The 21,959-nt window shown below is 36.1% G+C and overlaps 1 protein-coding gene across 5 annotated transcripts in view; it reads right to left on the bottom strand.

Moving 5' to 3' along the window:
* TMEM196 (transmembrane protein 196) overlaps positions 1–18,963 on the bottom strand; it is a 78,778-nt gene extending 59,815 nt beyond the window's left edge. For 2 of the 5 annotated variants that reach the window (XM_007505406.2, XM_007505408.2), the window contains exon 1: positions 17,907–18,929. In XM_007505406.2, the coding sequence (XP_007505468.1) occupies positions 17,907–18,071 (165 nt within the window). In that variant the 5' untranslated portion in view covers positions 18,072–18,929. Of the gene's footprint in view, positions 1–17,906 lie in introns of all 5 variants that reach the window. The other 3 variants (XM_056800538.1, XM_001363533.4, XM_056800539.1) reach the window with 3 other exon arrangements.
* Positions 18,964–21,959: the final 2,996 nt, after the last annotated feature.

The raw sequence follows: 21,959 nt of genomic DNA, 5'->3' as shown, positions 1-21,959 counted from the left end.
AATGTTATTTTTCTCTTCTGAAAAGCATAGCTGATTGAAATTTTGCTTTTGAGCTCAAATCTTTGGTTTCCTTCCTTCCTTCCTTCCTTCCTTCCTTCCTTCCTTCCTTCCTTCCTTCCTTCCTTCCTTCCTTCCTTCCTTCCTTCCTTCCTTCCTTCCTTCCTTCCTTCCTCCCTCTCCCTCCCTCCCTCTCTCTCTCTCTCTCTCTCTCTCTCTCTCTCTCTCTCTCTCTCTCTCTCTCTCTCTCTCTCTCTCTCTCTCTCTCTCTCTCTCTCTCTCTCTCTCTCTCTCTCTCTTAAGGAAACCACAACACAGCATCCTGGTTGCCAATTTTCAGAACTTCTGGACTTTGAAGTTTCTTCTAAAGAGTGTGAGTTAGTCATTGACAAATGAGTGAGTTGTTTTTAGAGAATTCTGTGAAGGCATCTCTCTTCCTTGGCTGTGCTTATCAATGACTTTCCAGAGGCTTGAAAATATCCAGGTAGCTTTAGAAACCTCAGGTCAATTTCAATAATGCCTCACTCTGGAAACAGAGCAAAGAGGAAGTAATAAACTTTAAGGTAAAAGTGATTTCTTCAACTTTGTGAAGAAAGCAAGAGTCAGGAAGACCCAAGTTCAAATCCTTTCTTAGACCTCAACCAAATAGTTGCATAATCCTATACAAATCATTTCTCTGACTAAGTTTTCTTATCTGTAAAATGGGGATAAAATTGGTGCCTATTGCACAAAGTTGTAAGGTTCAAATGACTTAACTTATGCCAGGTGCATTGAAAGCTTAACAACTCCATATTTCTAGTTTTGATGTTGTAGTCATTGTTTTGAGGCTTCTGGATGATATAGAGATAGTGTTGGACTTGACGACAAGAAGATCTTAGTACAAATCCCACCTCAGACACTTACTAATTCTGTGACCCTGGATACCTTCTGCAGAAGAAGGTGGTTGAACTCAATTGTGTCTAATATTCATCACAGCTTAAAGATCTATGATGACATCATCCTGACAATGGGTTTATGGAGATGAGTTTGTAGCTATTGTGAGTATCTATAGATGCTCACATACACATCTTTATGTGTATATATGTACACATATGTGAGTGGTTGATACTGTTATCAGAAATTTTGACAATAATTATTGCTCTTCTGCAATGTCCTTGGATATGTAATTGTCAAGTGGAGAGAAGCCTGAGTTACTGAAGGCTATACTGACAGACAAAAATACTGGCATATTGTGCTGTATTAGAAGAGCTTCTTACTGTCCCAAGAATTGAATGCATTTGTTTGTTGAGGAACAGGGTAGTTAATTACATACAGATGGTCAACAAACAAGGGCTGGTAATGAAGTCTTTGGCTGTGGCAACTCATGAAACAAAGGAAAATACAAGGCAGAACTCAGTCCTTTGTGTTCTTCATCTACTTTTTCACTGTTGGTCGTGGGAGGCAGCAAAGGGGCACATAGGGTGCTAAGAATCCCAAAGACGTGACCCTGTTACTAACTGTGAAATACTTGACCCATTTCCCACAAGTAGAAAGAATATTTGTGAAAATTAATTGTATCAGTCAGTTGACATCCAAGCTATGAATGGAACCAGAAGATAAAAGGAAAATGTAGTTAAGGAAATAAAGGCTCAGATTAGGGGAAATGTCTTCACTAACAAGGAATGGAAGAGATCACAGGCAAAACAATCAAGTGTATGAAATTGAAAAGACTTTGCATGAACCAAATCAGCAGAAAGTATCTTTGCATTTAATCTCCAAGCTATATAGGGAGCTAAAGCCAATAACAACAACAACAAAAAAAAAGATCCATTCCCTAATGCATAAGTAATGAAAGGATCTGAACAATCAATTTTAGTAAGCAAAATGCAAATAAAATTGTGAGGCTTTGCCTTGACTCAATAAACAGGAAAAGATGCAAAAAAAATGGGAAGTAGTCAACGATGGAAAAATTGTAGAAAGAAAAGAGTGCTAATACTTGTGATACCTGTGAATTAATTTGACTCCTGGAAAACTATTCACTATCATGCCAAGAAAGTGACTAAAATGGCCATACCTTCATATGCCAAGTCAGGGAGAAAGATTGAATATTTCTCTAGTAACACTTGTTTTGTCTGTGCATTAGCAAACAAGTGGAAACAATGTAAGTGTCTATGAACTGAGTAAAGGCTAAGCAAGTTATGATTGGATAGAAACCTGACCTAAGAGTCAGGATGGAGTTGTGTCCTTTCAGTGAGCCCATTAGAGGTTTTCATGGCAAAGATATTGGACTTCACCATTTTCTTTTTTCAGGTCATTTTGCAAGATGAAGAAACTGAAACAAATTGGGTTAAATGACTTGCCCAGGGTAACACAGACTGTATCAGAGACCAAATTTGAACTCATGTCTTTCTAATTCCAGATGCCCCCTAAGAGTTAAGACAACTTAGTTTTAAATCCTACAACTTACTCATTTGGGTTGTGTGACCAATCACAAGTCACTTAGCTTTTAATGCTCCAGGCAAGGTTTTAAGGTTATAAATTGTAGAGCAGGTGCTCATATGCATTAACTGAAAGTTTCTTCACTGAAAGTTCACTATACCACGGATTTTGGCTACACAGCCTTCTGGTAGAAGTGGAATCTGTTATGCTTCATAAAGTGTTTGTAGCCCTTGACCAGGGGTAGGAGGGGGCAGGAAGGAGGGAGGGTATTCTGAGACAGTAAGTTAAGCAATTGGATATATGGTGTTAGGAGATGGGCTCATATCCTGTCTCAGGAAGTACATGACTGTGAACAAGCAATTTAACTTCTCTCAGGCTCAGCATTCAAATCTGTAAAATAAGGATAATACTAGTAACTTTCTTACAGTTGTAAGAATAAAATTACATGATATATTGAAGCAATTTGCAAAGTGTCCAGTGCTATGAAGGTGTGAACTATTGCTATCATCATCATTCATCTTGATCTATGATTGGGATCTGGATATTCCCATATGTCATTGCAACACATTCATGAACTGCAAAGTTTTCAGAGATTTTCTCCATGACACTTAATGGCTGTGTCCCTGGTCAAGTCAGTGTCTCTGAGTTTCAGTTTCTTCATCATCTCTAATATGGAGACAATAATAAAAATAACTCTAGTACTTATTCTGCACTATTGTTTTGAGTATTAAATGAGGTAATAATAAACATCAATTGTTTCATAGTAATTATGATGAATATTGTTTGAAACGTCCATCAATTGGATTAATTTGGTACCCAAGGCAGTCAAGGGAGAGATCAGGAATAGGAAAAGGAGAGGAGATAGAATTCTCTAGTGATAAAGGCAGAATTTCAGCAGGTATGGAATGAAAAGAAGAAAAAAGACTGAATGTCAACCAGAGAAAAGAGAAAGAAGGCCCATTATTACAATTCAAACAAAAGTAGAATCAGTAGCTTGTTATATAACAGAACCTCAGAGCTCAGAGTCAGAAGCTAATCTAGTCCAAATTGTATCTTAAATACAATCTTTGCTACATCACCAATCATGGGCCATATAGTTTTCAGTTGAAGAAGTAATTCTACTTTTGATTAATTGTGACAATGGACTCCTTTCTTGCTTTTTTCTCTGAGTGAGGACCATTCTTTTTCTTCTCTTTCCCATTACATACCTGCTAAAATTCTGCCTTTGACACAAGGGGGTTCTACCCTTTCTCCTTGCGCCTGTCTCTGATATCTCTCCTAATTGTTGTGGGCACAAAGTTGGACCAATTTATTGTCTCCTCAAATGATATTCATCTCCATAATTATCACAACACAACAGATATGGAGTTATTTTACTATTATTGAATTATTGACCCAATATTAGAGATCATGAAGAAACTGAAGTTCAGAGTTATAAAGCGAGCTGACAAAGGGACACAACCAAGTGAATGCCAGAGACAGGATTCAATCTGTTATCTTGAGCTCAAGGCCAGTATGCTTTCCACCAAACTTAATTAGGAAATCTGTGTCTCTGTCTCTTTCTCCCTTCCTCCTTCCCTCCTTCTGTCTCTTTCTCCCTTCCTCCTTCCCTCCTTCTCTCCTTCCTTTTTTCTCTTGCTCACACTCTCTCCTTTAATTTGTTTCTCTGTCTCTTCTCTCTCTCATTGTCTGTCTTGAATAAAAAACACTGAGAATAATAGGGACTTAATAAATATTTGCTAAATGAATCAATGAATAAGATGCTATATATATTATTTTTGCACATCAATAAAGCTTAACATCAAAAAGGTTAAAAATTATGGAAATGTTTCTATCTTCCAAGCACAGTCTTCCCAAATCACCTTTTATTCATTCTACATAGATTCCATAAACACTTACCTGTGTACATGTCTTTTCCTGTGTCAACATGGAATCTAGAAGCCCCAACCTTATAGCCTAGTAAGATCTGATAAACCCCAAGTTTTAGAACTAGCTTGTAAGTTGGAGACAACAAAGCTTATACTTCTTCCATGTTCCTGTGAGAATCCACCCTGAGGGAATCCCTGGCTAGCAGTTTCAGACTGAATAATGGACCCTAAAGTACTAAAGACAATCCACTTGAGGTGGAGGCTCAGTCCAAGCCAAGTGACTTTTTAGCCCAGTAGTTAAGCATCAGCTGAAGGTCCCCATTTTGATCCTCAGAAGGAGGTTGTGATATACTGGGAGAGGCTTCTGGAGATAAGAAGAGTCACTCCAAGCTTGGGCTTAGCCTCCACCTCAAGTGGACTGTCTTTACCTTAGGGTCCATTATTCAGTCTGAAACTGCTAGCCTGGGATTCGTCTCAGGGTAGATTCTCACAGGAACAGGGAACAAGTACAAGCTTTGGGGTCTCCAACTTACAAGCTAGTTCTAAAACTTGGGGTTCATCAGATCTTACTAGGCTGCAAGTTTGGGGATTCTAGATTCCATGTTGACACCTCTTTGTTAAAGTTGTTTCAGTCCTGTCTAACTCTTCATGACCCCATCTGGGTTTTTGTTGGCAAAGATACTGGGATGATATGCCATTTCCTTCTCCTGCTCATTTTAGAGTTAAGGAAACTAAGACAAAAAGATTAAGTTATTTAATATCTGAGGATGGATCTAGAACTCTATCCACTGGGTCACCTACCTTCTCTCCCTCTACTAAAATGCAAATTCCCTATAAATAGGGATTATTTAATTCATTATAATTATATCCCTAGAAGCTAGCAGAATTTCTTGGCCAATTGTATCTGAATTTGTCCCCCGTATAGTACCCTTATCTAGATCATGAGGAGAGAACTAAGTGGAGTAAATGATCTTCCCTAGTCCTCCATCCTAACAGGGACTCATGGTGTTCTATGGGTCTCTGATCTTAATTTTTAACTATGTTCATCTTTAAAGAAAAACCTCTTTATTCTGTTGCTTATTCATCAGGTTAAAAAAATCAGACCTTGGAAAGTCACCACATCACAGCATATAGAATCATAAGTAACCTCAGAAGTCATCTGATCCAAACATTTCATGGCCTAGGCAAGGAAACTGAACCCCAAAGAAATCAAATGACATGCTGAGTCACAAAGTCAGTAAATAACTGAGCAGTATTTTGAGATAAGTAACTCGGACTCTTCTCCAGTAGTCTTTCCCACTACCCTCTATGGTGGGCAATAATTTGCTCTTTTTCTTCTAATCTCTCATTTTCCATCTCATCTATAAAGCTGAAGAAGATGCATAGATACCTCTACCCACCTAAACATAGCAGCTATAGTTTGACTGCTATATTACACCTGCACATCTTTCCTGGCAAAAGCAGGTCCAAAGTAAATGGAAAGTGGCAATGAGCACTGGCTTTGGCATCAGTTCACTTGCTATTCCCTGTATAACAGTGGGCAAAGCACTTCCCTTATCCAGACCACAGCTCCCTCAGGAAATCAACCAATGAAGCTTTACTAAGCATGCAGTATACATCAGTCACTGAGCCAAGTTCTGGGAAACAGATAGTTCCTGGTCTCAAGGAGCTTACATTGTATGAGGGAGACAACATGGGCAAATACAAGTATATTTGAGTATATGCCAACTAAATGGCAATGTAATTTCCTCATCTTTAGTAGGAGGGTGTTCATTAGATTACCTATAAGGTCTCTTCTAGCTCTAAAATTATGACTCAATGAAAGCAAACTTCATGTATTAAAAAAAAAAGAAAAAAAATTGAGCACCAATGATCTTTTAAGAGAAAGTGTCCAAATGTAGTGTTCTCTGATTGGAGTGGAGATGTTCTGTTAATCAATAATAAAACAAATCATTCATAACATTGGATGAAGATGGTTCAGTAAACAGGCAATCAAGTTGAAATGAATGTCAAAGGGATCAGTGCAACATGAGCCCCCACTAGTGGCAAAGTAGACATTCTAATTGGCATGTAGAACAAATGAAAAGAATGGGAAAAGAAAGAGGCTAATCATAAGAACAAGAATCAAAAAGTAAAAACCATTCATGGAATATGAGAATCTGGGGCAAGGCACATTCATATAAGTAAAATCCTAGTTTCCATCATCCTATCTAGAAAAAAAAATCAACAAAAAACCCCTTTTTTTTTCCTTCTGGCCAGAAGCCTAAACCTTTCAGGACACAGGGAAAATTGTACTTATTCCTCAGAATTTCATTCCATCCTCACATCTCCCCCACACTGTTAACTTAATGTCATTTTTAATGCATTATGCATTGTGTTCTGTTCCATTTCTGCTGTGATATTTTTTTGTCTTCTTTTAAAATAATCCAGTGATGATTTTCAGCTTGACAAGTAAAGGAGGTCTTTTGCTATTATTATTGTATATCTTTTGAAAAACAGCAATGAAGAGGGAAATGGAGATCCTAGAATTCATTAAGGAGGAATTTGACTTGCACATCTTTCTCTTGGCTAATCAAATGGACGTTACTCATGGAACTATTCTCATTTAGTGTTTTAAAAATATATTTCAAACAAAAAGCAAACAACAAAGCCGGGGATAAAAAAGTTCCCCAAAGAAAAAATGAGCAAATTGGCCTACATAATAGCAATGACAACAAGAGAAACAGTTGACTGGGGCAAAAGTTTTTGTGCGTATTATTATACTTCATAATATAATATATAAACTATTAGTATTATATAACATGAATATAAACATGAATTTATAACATAGTATGTTATAGTTTGTATAATTATATTTGTTTGGTATAATTGTATAGTAATATGTATAACATAAAGTATGTTAAAGTAATTATCACAGATTAAAAGTATAATATCTAAGATATATAAAGACTACCCTCTCCATCACAGATTCTCAACCTTAGTGTCATCATTAACCCTTCATTCCTTAACTCACTTTTTGAATTTTTATTGATAATTTTTATCTTTTTTAAAAAATCTTCATACTATCTCTCATCTGAATCACCTTTTGTCCATCCAATTGTACCTGAATTCAATCCCTTATTGGTTTCCTAATTGATTTCATGTTCAATTCTTTCCCATATCCAATCCATCCTCCTCTTAGTTGCCAAACAATTTTTTTTCTGAGATTTAAGTCAGATCATGTCACCCCTTTCCTGAATTAATTCAAAAGGCTTCCTATTACCTTCTAGAAAAAAGAACTTTTAAAGAAGCTCTCTATAAATTGGTCCCTTCTTCTCTTTCCAGTCTTCCTATACTTTAGGCCTCAACCAGGGACTCTCTAGTCTAGGCTGAGCTGTCTGGACTTCTTTGTACAGAATCTTCAGTTTCACTATTCTGCCTCTTCCTCAAGTCTGGAAAGCTCTCCCTCTTTAACTTCCTTTTAAGTTTTCCTGATTTCCTTCAAGAGTCAGATCAAATATTTTTTCCTCCTAGGGAGGTCTTTTCTTTTCCCCACACTTGCTAACAACTCTTCTGAGATTACCTTTGATGTGCCCTGTCTTTAGGTCTTATATGTGCCTAATTTTTTTCATGCCATCGCTACTATTAAGATGTGAACACCTTGACTTGTGATCCCTTTTTGTTCTTGTTTGAATCTCTAGCATTTAGCACAGTTCCTATTGCATAAATTTGTTGACAAACAGAAGTAATGATGGTGATAAGAATAATGATTGTATATAAATATGCACACATAATTATATACATACATATATATGTATATACAAAACCTTAAGGTTTGAAAACATCTTGCATCTATTGCTTCACATTATCTTCCAAGAAACACTAAAAGTACGTGCTATTATTATTCCCATTTTTAAAAGAGGAAACTCTGGCAGACAGAGGTGTAAGTTATTACCATGGCTAGTAAGTTTCTGAGGCTAGATTTTAATTCAGGCCTTTTCAACTTCAGTTCTAGAACTCTTTCAATCAAGCCAAGAATATTTCTTAAACAAAAAAGTGTTAAAATCATGATTCACTTTTGAATATTTGGATTTGCAAATTATTAGCAAGCACATAAACATATAAACAATTGTTTTATATCACTAATGAGAAGATAAATATAAATAAAACACATCCTACAATTCACCTCACACCTAGGAATCTAGAGAAAAAAGATGATAAGAACAAAAGGAAGTCAATGTTGAAGAAGCTGCTGAAAAATGACAACACTAGGATATTGTTGTTAGGTCTGGAAACAGGTTCAAATATCTGGGAACAAAAATTTGAATGAAATTCTGGACTTCTTGTATTCTCATTTGATATGGAAATTTTGCTTTCGAGGAAATACTGTGAGAAGATCAAAAATACAAAAAGTCCTCTATCTAGCAAAATATCCACAGTGGCACTTTCTGTAGTAGAAAATAGGAAACAACACGGACCTCTTAACTAAAAAAAATGGCTGAACAAATGACCATATTTGAATGTAATCTAATATTACCATGGATAAAGAAATGAAAAATATGAGGAATTCAGAGACACAAGAAAATATGTGTCAACTGTTATAAGGAGAATTTAATACAACCAGGAAAATGATATGCTTAGTGGCTAAAGTTATGCAAATAGGAACAAAAACTGGAACAAAATAGAAAGTGCGTAATTGTAACTATCATCCAACTCTGGAAAAAAAAATTGGAGGGAATGTACCTCTTACATTTCATCCAGAGGTTGGAGAATATAGGTATAGAATATCAATGTACCATGAAACATATTAACTGTGTCAACTACTTTTGCTTAACTGTTTTTATTTGTTAGAAGTAAAGGTTCACTGAATGGTGAGTAGCTGGGTGGAGATCTTTCCACAAATGATTGACATAAAACCAAAAGGAATCTGCAAAAGCAATTTAACAATAATGAAAGTGACAGCCTTGATGATATAAGTCTACATATCATATGCATTTCTAAGATATATTCTATAAACTTATGGCACATTCACTTTGTTATCTAGGCCTTCTTAATAATAATCTGTTTTTTAGAGATTTTTTTTCTCCAAATGCTCAATGATGCATTTGGGAAATACATTTTTTGCATAATGGTATCTTGAGCTAAAAAATTGGCCAGGCAGGTATATAATAATTTTATATACTCTATGAATTTATATAATAAATATAATTTTTCTTACTTCAATTAAGGTAAATTAAAATTAATTACTGCCTCATATTGTAATTATGATCCAATAAAACTATTTAAAATTGATATGCATGAATTATAATATAGATTTGAAAAGTCGAATGACTAAACTCATTGTCCTCTGAAGTCCTTAAGTCCTTTCAATTTCTAGAACTATGAAGAGAAATTTGTGCCTATTAGGCTATCAATATTGATCCTATGATTCTCTGACTTGTGACATTCTCATTGAGTTTTATATCTCTAATTTTTGTCATGGTCAAAGTGAGGCAATTTCTGTCTTCACAAGGGATACCAACATTACCAGGGTTCATATAACTTCTCTAGAATCTTCCCAAACCCCCTCCCCCCTAAAAAAAGAGATAATCCTTGTAGTCATCTGAAGCTGCTGACATAAAGGAGAAGTCAGAGATTTCTTCAGTGTTCTCCCTGAACTCAAATGTAGGAGTAGCTGGTCATAATCTATTTTTTAACTCCTTTCTGTCTTAGTATTAATACAAAGAATTGGTTCTAAGGCAGAAGAGCAGTAAGGACTAGGCATTTGGGTTTAAGTAATTTTCCCAGAGTGACATGCAAGTAGGAAGTGTCTAAGGCCATATTTGAACCCTAATCATCCCATCTCTAGGCCTGGTACTATAGCCACTGAAACACCTAGGTGCCCTTGATGGTAGTCTTGAATTTCAGAAAACCCTTACCACACTCTACATTGGCTGCATGGTCATAATTTGCTGGTATTATACTCTGCTGATAATATCCCTGGATGAGAAAACAACAGATACTGGTTTAAGTCATAATGAATTTAATCTTGAGCCAACAACTTAATTTCTCTCTACTTGAGGTTCCATGCCCATTAAATGAAGAAACTCCCCCATAAAAAGATTCAGAATGTCAACACAAATCAGATAATTGGAGCCCTTTGCCCTCAGAAGAAGAAAGGGGTAATGTCAATATAAAATCTTGCTATAATTAGCAGTATTATTATCTGCATTATATGAACTTATGAGAAGAAGCTGTGTAGGAAAGTAATTTCCAGAAGACAAATAAAAGATTTAATCACTGTGCCAACAGTAAGAGATGAGAAGATTTAATAAATATTCATTTGGATGATTAAATAAACCTCCATTTTTGGAAGGACATTGAAATGCTGGACAGTTTCCAAAGTGGGATGACCGAGGTGATAAAATCATATAAAGATCATCTGAATGTTTTAGACATGTAGAAACAAAAAAGAGAAGCCTTTGCGATAAGTGTATGCATGTTTGTGTATGTGTGTGTGATTGTATCTAAGTATTCTAAGAGCTAATATGTAGAAGAGTGACTAGATTCATTTTCTGTTTTATCTCAGAGTCAGAACTAGTATCAACTGGTAGAAACTGATGAGAAGCACAGTTAGACCTCAGATCTGGAGCAATGGGGGGAGGAGGTCAGAATCCTAAGAAATTAAGTTTTCTAAAAATGGAATCAACCTCCCCAAGATATTGTGGGTTTCCCTTTAAGTAAGGGCTAGCTGACCACTTGGAGAGCACATTATAGAGAGGATGCTTTTTGAGTCATAGGTTGGGCTAGATGGTTGACTCTGAAGTCTTTTCCACCTCTGAGATTCTGTTGATCTATTGCTCACTCAAAACTTATTTGGACTGCTTCTTTTGATGAACAAGTACATTAGACCAAAGCTCACCATTTCAGAAATTACCAGACCTAATAATTAAAAAAATCATTGTAAAACAATGATATCAACATACCATGATCACTAAAAAGACTAAGATCAAATACTACATAACTAACAATGATGCCTTAATCTTACTTTTGGAAAAATATAAGAAAACTATTATAGTCAAGAGGCAAAATAATATTGACAATGTATTGAAAATTCATTTTATGAACTTACTACTACTAATAATGACAATAGCATAGAAACCTCTTGGTTTGACCAATCTTCAACAGGAAATGGATCTTATGTATATGAGAAATTTGCAAATAGCTTTCAAAACCCAGAATTTAATGTTCCATATGACCATATAGAAGTGGAGATGAAATGACTGCTTAGTTTCAAGGTTGAGATATGTGGGATAGAAAACTCTTATTGAACCTGCAACTTTGCTTTCTTGAAGAGGTCCTTTGGCCATGGTGGTAGGAGAGGAACAAAACTGACATTGGCTGGATTTGAAGGCCCTTTAAATGTCAGTCTTAGCCAAATTGTCCATCTAGATTTCCTCATATTTTCTTAAATTCATTCTAAATCCTATCCAGATTGGTCCCATCAATGTACCCCAAACATAATTTGTGTTTTTTAACTGCTCATTCTCTTTTAGAAGGAGGCATTCCCTTATTCGCTTTACAATCATATTTCTAACCATCTTTCCAAGATTAAAGGATCATAAATTTAGAGCTGGAAGGTTCCTTTTAGATTATCTAGCCCAAGTCCTTCATTATATGGAGGAGGATCTTGAAAAACATAGCATAAAGCTAGTTGATCACACAGGTAGCAAAAGTTCTGGGATTTGAAACTAGGTCATTAGACTTGGAATCCAACCATCTTTCCACTACATTACACAGTCCCTCAATCATAATAACAACAATTCTCACTTACATAGCATTTGAAATACACCAAACCTAAATCTAATCTCTTCCCATGGCTTATCTGATCCTCAAAAGACTCACTGATATCCAGGCCTCCCACTTTTTTGAACCACTGCATTTGTCATCAGTACTAGACAATTAAAGACTTAATTACTAACTGTCTTATGTTATTCATTGTGTCCAGTAAATTAACCTGAAATAACCCCCTAGCATAAGGACTAAATTTTCTGCTTCTGTATTTTCCAGAATGGTCACTGTTGAAGTATGTTAAAAAATGTTGATACATTTATTATGCCAACTGCTCTCTGGAATAGTAAAACAAATACTAGATTTAGAATCATAGGCCCTGGATCCAAATCTCAGATTTACCATTTATAATTTGAATTAATTAAGGCAAGTCATTTTATTCTTTAATCTGTAGTATCCCCATTAATGGGTGTTAGCCTAATGATCTGTGAACTCTCTTTTAACTCTAACTACTATTGTCCTTAGAAAGCTGAAGATACTATCATATATTTATCCCTTCCTAACCCATGCCTACCACTTTATGCTTTTGAGATAGCACTGGCCTAAATTATGGATTAAATTATTTTGATAAAGCTAGTGGTTCATCCTTGACCTCTGATCTATTCCCTTCCCCTAACTTTATTTTCAATTTCAAAAGACCTACAATATATTATAATTACCAGCTATTTCTCCCAAGGAAATTTGAAAGTTAGCTATTCTAGACAACCCATTTATAGGAAGCTTTTTTTTTTAATTGAAAGATTTTTTGAGTCTGATAACTGGGCACCTTTCATATTTGACTAATATGTGCCATATTCTTCCTGGCTGAACTTCTAAAATAATTTGTCTCTAAATTCCCCACATTCTAACAAGTTTAAACATTTACATTTTTCAGTTAGCTGTCTTAGAAGTCATCTTTTGGGGTTCCATAAATAAGGATATTTTCAGAGAAACAAATCACAGTTGACTAGTGTAGACATTCCAATATTTGATTCCTATGTGCAGAATCAGAGTGCTACTTTCTGAACTGAGACTGCCATGGAAGAAATCCTGAGCTCTTTAGAGGGTGCTGAGCTGGCATATGCAAAATCCCCCCAGGCAAAGTCTATAATTGGCTTTACTTGGATGAACCCTACTTAATCTTTACATTTGTTTTGGCTTCTTTCAGTGCCTCTGAGCCTTTTCTATCTTTCTATTTTGGGAGATATTTCTGCTTAGCAGGATAAAATACATGAAATTATATTCCTCTGTTGTAGTTAATGTGCCACATAATTTTGGTCAGCACATGGCTGACCAAACCCACCTCCAAACATCTTTTAACAACTTATTTCTAGCCTCCCTTGACTTTGAACTTAATCACTTCAGGGTTGACATTGGAGCAGATTTTACAGAGGAGGATACCTCAGAAATTAAAAATGCTTAATTGAAAATCCCCTCCAACATAGTTTGAAAAAGTGTTCATTCATTCTTTGCTTGAAGACTTCAACAAGAAAGAGTCCAGAATCTCCTGAAGCTTTTCATTTCATTTGTGGGCCTTGATGGGGAAGAAGCTTTTCCTTACATAAGAACAAAATAATTCTTTGTATGATGTTCACATTGCACCTATTTTTTCACTCTGGGACCAAACAGAGCAGTACTGGTTTCTTTTTCATATGCCAATCCTTAAAATACTTGAAAATAGATATATCCAAATTTAATATCTGGAATTTCCATCTACAATAGAGAGTCACCTAACAATTGTATTTTGTTACTAAGAAAACCAAAAGCTCCACATTGAGTGAACTGTGGTTCAGTTAAACTTTATATTAACTGAGGAAAACTCCTCCTTATTTTAAGACTGAAAGTAAAACAGAATTAATACAATGTTTTTTTTTTTCCTCCCCAGGTGACTCTTTAATGCTACTGACTCCACTATTCACAAATGATCAGCTTAGAATTTGGAGTTCCTCTGATCAAGTCCGAATATTATGTATTATAGTAGGTAGATGTTGGCCAACTAACCAACAGCATCAGTTTTAAGGCACACTGAAATTTTGAAGAAAGATCCAGGCTATTTCTCACTGCTAATATGTATATATATATATATGTACATATATATATATTTATATTTATATATATATACACACACACACACACATAATTTAGGCCAAAGAGATCCAGGTGATCTAGTCTGAGATGACCTAACACAGATTTGGGGTCTGAATTGTTCAGAATGGCCATCTCCAGTTTCTTTTATCCGCACATTTCTGAACAGTAAAAGAAGAGATGCTTATAAGCACCAGAAGTCCCCATGGTGATTTACAAATCTAAGTGCATACTTGACTAATTAAGGGCACTTACTGAATAGTGTCCAGAGAAAGACATATCATTGTCTTTTAAATATGGTAGTAGCTCTTCCAGTTATCCCAGTAATCCCTCAATCTGCTGTTTTTCTTTGAATAAAACTAGAATTCCCACAAGTTACACTAAGAAAAATGATTTGTTCTCTTCAGCTACCTAGCATTGGTTGCAGCTGGAGGTCAGAACTTCAGAGTAAACAGATCCTAAGGAATTCATTTGAATGGGAGAAAAGGCTAACTAGAGAGTCATAGATAATTGGCATTAAATATGACCCACTTAAAGCTTTTGTATTGGCATAATGCCTACATTTTCAAAATGATCTAAAGGGAAACAAATAACTTTACAATTATAGCAAAAACAACTCTTTCATTTTTCTTATGTGCATGCTCCCTTTTGGTACAGATTCATCTTCATATTGCTATGGTTTTGATTAAGTTTTGCATTGATTAAGGTTTTTTAACACAACATGCAACTGGTTGTCTTGGCATGATGAAGAATGAGTCTATTAAACATGTATGTCACTGAAGCTTGGTAAAAGTTCTACTCAGGTGAAGCACTAGATTCATTATGTAGGAAAAAAGTTGATATAGGCAATAAATAATCATAATAACTCAAATATCACACTTTGTTTTGTAAGTAACTTTTCAAAAGTTATCTCATTTGTTCTTCATGACAGCCTCCTTAGACAATTGCTACAAGAATATTATGCCTATTTTATAGCTGAGACAAGTTAAATGACTTGTCCAGTGTTTCATAACTTGTAAATACATATCTGACATGGAACTGAAACTCAGATCTTTCTGTCTTTTTATGCATCATTCCATAAAATATGGAAGCTGTTAGGCAGATGTTTTTTAATCTTATCTAAATGTATACAATATTTTATTCCATTTCCAAGAGTTTGTTTAATTTTGCATTTATACAGAGAAAAAAAGAAAAGATCTAGTTCTAAACACTTTGATCCAAAAAATGAGTACATATAGAATCATAAAATCTTAGAGATAATAACAACAAAAATCATTTAGCCTGATCACCTCATTTTATGTATGAAGCAATGGAAATTTTGATAAATGAAGCAGTTTATCAAAAATGGAATGGACTGCTTTATGAGTTAGTGATGACTTATTTGCCATGTCCCATCCAAGGGGATTCAGTCTGAAATATGGGTTGGGTGACATGATCTTTACACTCTCTTCCAAATTAAGATTAATTTCATAACATTTAAGATAAGAGAGACAAAAGTGAATGAATGACTAAGTCCTTGCTCCTAGCTTACTTTCATCAAAGCTCAGATGCTAAGGTATTGTCCATGTGACAATATGCTTAAAAAAGCATCTTCCTATCCACTTCATTTCTTTTTTTCTCTTTTAACTTTTTTCTACGACTTCTCTTTGGTCTCTAATGCCATTTCTCTTTTATCACAGCATCAGATTCAAATACTAGCCCTTGTGTTACTTATATTTGCTGTTTTTTTTCATATACTTTCCAACCATCTTGAAATGATTAATTTAATGTGACTTAGGTGGCAACTCAGTGATATTTTGTCCTGACAGGGTATAATTATACCCCCAAAACATAAATTGAACAGCCATTTTAATCCCCTGAAGACACAACCATAACCTCTTTTAGTTTGCATTACCATGGAGCCAAACAACTAAGTCCAAAGTAAAATTGTTAAGCACAGTGCTACATTTATTTTTATATTATAACAATCCTCCAGTTTGACTAATCTCTTTCCCCATATGCACTAAATGAGCCAGTTGTTTGGGTATCAAGAAGATGTAGCTTCAGATTCTACATTTATTTTGCTCTGCCAAGTGGAAATTTGGAAAAGAATGCAGAGATCTTGAAAAATCAAGTCATTAGCCATGCCCCTACAGTTACAAAATGATCCATAGTAGTTGTAGTTATTCATGGGAAGAGTTTGAAAGTTTATTACTCTTCTCTCTGATTAATCTATGGTTTCAAAATATTAACTATTGTATATAAGATGAAGAACATTTAATTTGAAGGCCTCCAGGGTATTAGTAACTAATAAAATCTAATTTCATTTATTTGTACTGTCAATCTGAGCATTTTTTAATGATCAGGCCAAAAGATATCCAATGATGATGTGTATAAAAAGTTTTATAGTCAAAAATCATGCTTCATAACTTAGCTACCAGTGATATTATTAAAGACAAATTGTATATTCATTTGAAAATGTTAAATCTTTCTTGGAGGCAGAATTCATTTTTCATTTTTTCTTTAAAAATTGGCTCAATTTTAATTTTAAAAGAAGAGATTCAATTTTTCAGTTCTAGAAAGTAGAATTGAATTTAACTTATTCTAATTATCAAACCTCAAGGAACCTTCACCAGAATTCATATACTAAGTATCAACTTAATTATGAATAAATAAATAAAAAATTATAAATAAATATGGCCCTTGTGCACTCAAATGACCATCTCTTTTCTTAAAGTTCAACAAAACAAATAATTTTATAATTGAACCAATAAAATTCCTAGGAAGATAGAATTGCATCCTCTAAAATCAATCTTCCAAAGTATAATGTAAACCTAGGAAGGCAATGAGATTCACTGAAATCCAGAGAGAAGACAATTTTTTCACATTTAGGCCCCAAATATAAGTTATTTCATTGATTTCTCCCTAGCTAAAGGAATAAATTCCTAAAGCTTCCCTGACTCTTACCTATAGGGGAAGAAACAAAAGGTTTGTTGTTTCTGACAGCTTCCCTCACAAAATATATGAAATCTCTCAGTGGGAACTATGTGATTAGAGGTGTACTTACAAATTGTACTCTGTTGTTGTCTACCCCTCACCTTCTCCCATGAATGTCTAGAACTTACAAAGTGGTTTTGATGCTGATGAGTGATAAATGCACATCTAGAGAAAATTAGCAGGAAAAGCACAATGGAGAACAATATTAGCATTACTTGAGGTGTATGAGATTAACTAGCTGCCCACAGAAACATACATGCACACATCCACACATACTTCGTCTATCTGACTTTCTCACATCTTGATTGCCACTTGTGTGTCCTGGTAACCATTTTTACTAGGACAAAAGAATAATTACAATCCTGCTTGTTCTTATTATCCTAGGAGACCCATAGCATGTTTCCCTCTGATTTTCCTTCTAAAGAAAACAGAGGAACCAAAGGACATGCCCTTGACATTCTTGAAAAAGCCTCCCTCTAATTATTCCCACTACAAGACCAATCCAAGATCTCCCAGGGGACCCTTTCACCGTCCAGGTAAACAAGAGCTCCTTATTTCATTGGGTCTTCACCCCAAGCAGGCATTCAAACAAGTAAAATGGGACCACAGAGGACAGGTTTAGTCTACCCACAGGAACAATGCACAGGGGATGCTTTTTCAGACTGACATGCAAGGGGGAGGTTTATTAAGGCCTTCCCTCCCAGGGAGGAGCTATTAACACGCAATGATCATCAGCAACAAGAGTTAAAGAGAGAGTGAAATGGCTTAACGTACACACAGCCCGCTCCATACCGGAGAGGAGTCTCCAAGCTGCGGCTGGTGCTCTCTGAGGGCCAGGCTGAAGCTAACTGCCCCCACGGCCACGCTGGACGCCCCCAGTCCTATCTCCAGCACAGAGAGCACCAGCAGGCTCCCAATGATCTGGCCGCTGGTGCACATCCTCCCTCGGTCATCATTCCTTCCAGATCAGCCCGGGAAACAAACCATCCACCTTCGGTCTTCCGCTTTCCCCGTGCGCTCCCTTCTCTCCCCTATTACATCCCCCAAAACTTTTTCCCCCCTTTCTTCACCAGTTCAGCATTTTACAGCAAGTATGCTGGTCCCAGAGACAAGAGGCGAGCTTCTTTAGACGGGGCCAAAGCACCCAAGGCACCTCTTGGCACGTTCAAAGTGCCGAAGGACAAAGGATTTTCTTCTGCTCCAGGGTTGGAGTCAAGCTGAAGTGGACGAAGGAAACGGAGAGGGGGGATGCTGCAAAAGTAGCCCCTTCTCAAGCTGATGGCAGCTTCTGCTTAGTCTTTTTGTCAGGGATGCGCTCACCCGGGCGCTGTCCAAGGTGCTGCTGCGTCCGAAGAAGTCCCTGCAGGAAACCTGCACGCCCCCACTCTTGTTAGCTGGCTTTTTCTCTTGGCTGTTCTGTGTCTCCCAGCACTTCGGGCTCCCTTGATTCTTCTTCTGAGCTCAGGGGTTTTGTGTTCTGGGGGAGGGGGCGGCGAGTGGGAGGGCTCGCTCCCTTCTCTCTGCTTCCTCTCTGCCTCCTCTTCCTTTGTTACTGTCGTAATAGAAAAGTGGCTTAGTCCTTCTCTCTCCGCTTCTGTCTCTCATTCAGGCAGATTACATTCAGCACCACACTCCTCACATTTGCTGTGTCTCAGAAAAAGTCGACCTTGTCTGATGGCCCCTTTCTTGTCTCTCTTCCTTCTTCTTCTCCTTCCTCCTTCTCACCTTCACCCTCTTCTTCCTCTCCTCTTTTTATCTTGTTCTTGCTCATCGCAGTGACCTCATTGGAATTTAGGAGATTGATGGAGGAGGGAAAGAGCCAGATATATATGTATGTGTTTAGAACCAATACCCTAGCTGGCTTTCGTTTGGCCCCGCCCAGAGACCCTAATGAACTACAAGCGGACCAAAATACACCTTTTCTCCACCCTTCCCCTGTCTTCCATCCATTTAGCACTTCCAGATGCATGAAAGGGGAGAAGATACCTTTGTACATTCAAAACTCGTTTTGCGCTAATACTTTCTTGGGGAGAGGGTATCAGGGGAAGGAATAGAAAATGGCAAGAGGGTTACCACGCCTAAAAGACACAAAAGGGCAAGGTTGTAGAAGAACACTCTCTTCTTGGAAGGAATGAGACTCTTTTTCAGCCCATAGACCCTCTCTCTCAGCCCAGGGAAAGCTCCCAAATTAGTCTTAAGGGGAACATTTAGTTCTTAGGGATTTTTCTAGGTGATCCTAGGGAAAGATGAATCTGTTTGCTCTGAGCCACTTACCCGCTCTGGAATTGTATGGTTGAGTCCCAATAGGCAGCAGAAACAGCATTTCTTTTATTTCAGTCAGCAGTTATCCCCAGACAGGGCTGCGATGGGGCCATTGAGTTCTTACTCTAACTCATGTTATGTTTTAAAATTCCATCAAAGAAGACATTGATAAATAAAATAAACACACACACATTCTTCCTTGGCTCATTCATAATCTGCCCACAGGAAAGATTTAGAACACTGAATGGGATGCCATTGTCCAGCTAGTGATATTTTTATTCCATGATTTGTGCGCAAAGTTCATGTGGCACATTAGTTTTTCCTAGAATCTCTGTATTTAGTTACTATGTTCAATTATTGATTTCCAATTCAATTACATATTCATATTTTCCAAAGGGGGTGGAAAGTTAGTTTCCCCCTCAACCTCCCTTCCATAGATACAAGGTGTCCCAAAATTCATAGTTTAAAACTGCACAGAGACTCTTGGGACATCTTATATATACTCCTGTTTTCCTAATACCATGTCCTAATAACTATTAGATAGTATAAGATTTTCTTCATTCCTTCTCCTATCTGGTTATGACAGGACATTGCCAGGTGCTAGTATAGTGGAACAAGATAAATTGGAGTTGAGAAAAAAAAAACTCAGGTAAATCTGTCTCCACCTCTATCTGTCTCTGACTCTGTGTCTTGTTGTATCTCTGGTTCTGGCTCTCTGGCTATCTTTTTCTTTTTCAGTCTCCTTTTTTCTTTTGCCTTTTCTTCATTAAGAAGCCTTCACCAGAATATTGTTGAACATATGATAATTCTACAAACTCAGTTCCACGTATTTATTTAAAAATAATTCAGATTGGTTCTTTATCTATTTAATAAAGCTCAAGATTATGAGGATCCTAGAAAAAAATTCTGAGCTTTTGTTTTTCAATTTGCCAACAAGTAAGACCACTCATGAAGTCTTGGGCCTTGTAGGTTTTTTTTCCTTTTTTTTTTTGTTGTTATACTTGGAAAACTTCCTAGTCATTCTAGTTGAACACTAATTAATATGTATTTCCCAAAGTCTTAATTTTCAGTTTCTTCCAATCAATTTTTTCCTCTAATATACCTATAATTTTATCCATAAAATAATTACATTCATAGTATTTCTCTAAGAAAATAATAAAATATTCACTTTTCCTGACCCTTTTTTCCTAGTACTAACTGCTGCTGCATTTGTCTCAGACTTTTCTTCTCAGTAGAAAGGGCCAGAAATTCATTACAAAGAATTTTGTTAAATTAACTAATAATTGCAGAAACAACTAATTGTTATGTGATTATGAAGGAGGATTTATTGGTCTATTTGTAAATAATAATAATACAGGTTAGTATTATCATTTCACAGATGAGGAAGCCAGTTCAGTTAGGTTAAAAGATTTGAGGGTAGAAGTTATTTTTGTTTTGATCATTGCATTTTCAGATTTAGCATAATTCTTGATATAGGGAAATGCTTAATACAGGCTCATTAAGTTATTAGGTATTAGGAAAACATTTGAGTTCACAGGGAAAACAATAAGCATTTTAATGAATTATGTTTCTGCTTAGATCTATTTCTTTAAAAAACATTTTTAAACCCTTACCTTCCATCTTAGAACTAATTCTATGCATTGGTTCCAAGGCAGAAGAGTGGTAAGGGTCAGGTAATAGAGGTTAAGTAACTTGTCCAGGGTCACACAGCTAGAAAATATCTGAGGCCAGATTTGAACCTAGGACTTCCCATCTCTGGGCCTGGCTCTCAATCTACTGAGCCACTCAACTGCCCCTTACATATTTTAACAATTAAATTTAGTTTCGCTACTAAAAGCATTATATTTTAGAGGTTTATTAAAGATTATTAGAAATCAAGGATAAAGAAAATACAAAATAAGAAAGCATGTGCCTAGGGCACAATAGCCCATTCACAGCCACTTACATCCTGCCTGCGTGTGTGCTTAGAAGCAGAAGCAGAGAGAGACCAAGTAGGCTGTACAGTCAGTTAAAATACAAATTTTGTTCTCAGCCCAGGTGGGGATCTCAGGTGAGATTATAGGGCATTCTGGGAAGTGCCAAGGACTTCTGGGGATTGAAGTCTAGGGTTCAAATCTCCATTTTTATAATATGTTTATTTCTAAGGGTAATTATATTCATTTAGAAAAAAATCTCAGATTAAGACATCTAAGCATATAAACATATTAACATTGCCTGGTTCCTTACATGAAGTCAACACTTGTGAAAGTCAAATTCTTTTATTAAAATTAAAATAGTTTTTTGTTGATACATGAACCTGTATGGTGACCATCAAGGAAATTTATGGACCTATGTAGACTTGGCCATAGAAATGTAAATGGAAGTACTTTTCTCATGGTTTTAGATAGTATCAAAAAAGCTTAATACATATTTTGTATATTGGAATACAAATAAAACTTTTTCTGGGGCTAGCCATGTTGTACAAACAGTGCTACTGGGTATCTCATTACAAATCATGAGGATTTATAACATCACACTTAAAGATTGGTGACATCTTTCCTTAATCATAGAAATCAAGAGTAAGCA

Source organism: Monodelphis domestica, chromosome 5 (genome assembly GCF_027887165.1).
Source record: "Monodelphis domestica isolate mMonDom1 chromosome 5, mMonDom1.pri, whole genome shotgun sequence".
NCBI classification, from domain to species: Eukaryota; Metazoa; Chordata; class Mammalia; order Didelphimorphia; family Didelphidae; genus Monodelphis; species Monodelphis domestica.
This window is presented reverse-complemented; position numbering and strand designations above follow the sequence as displayed.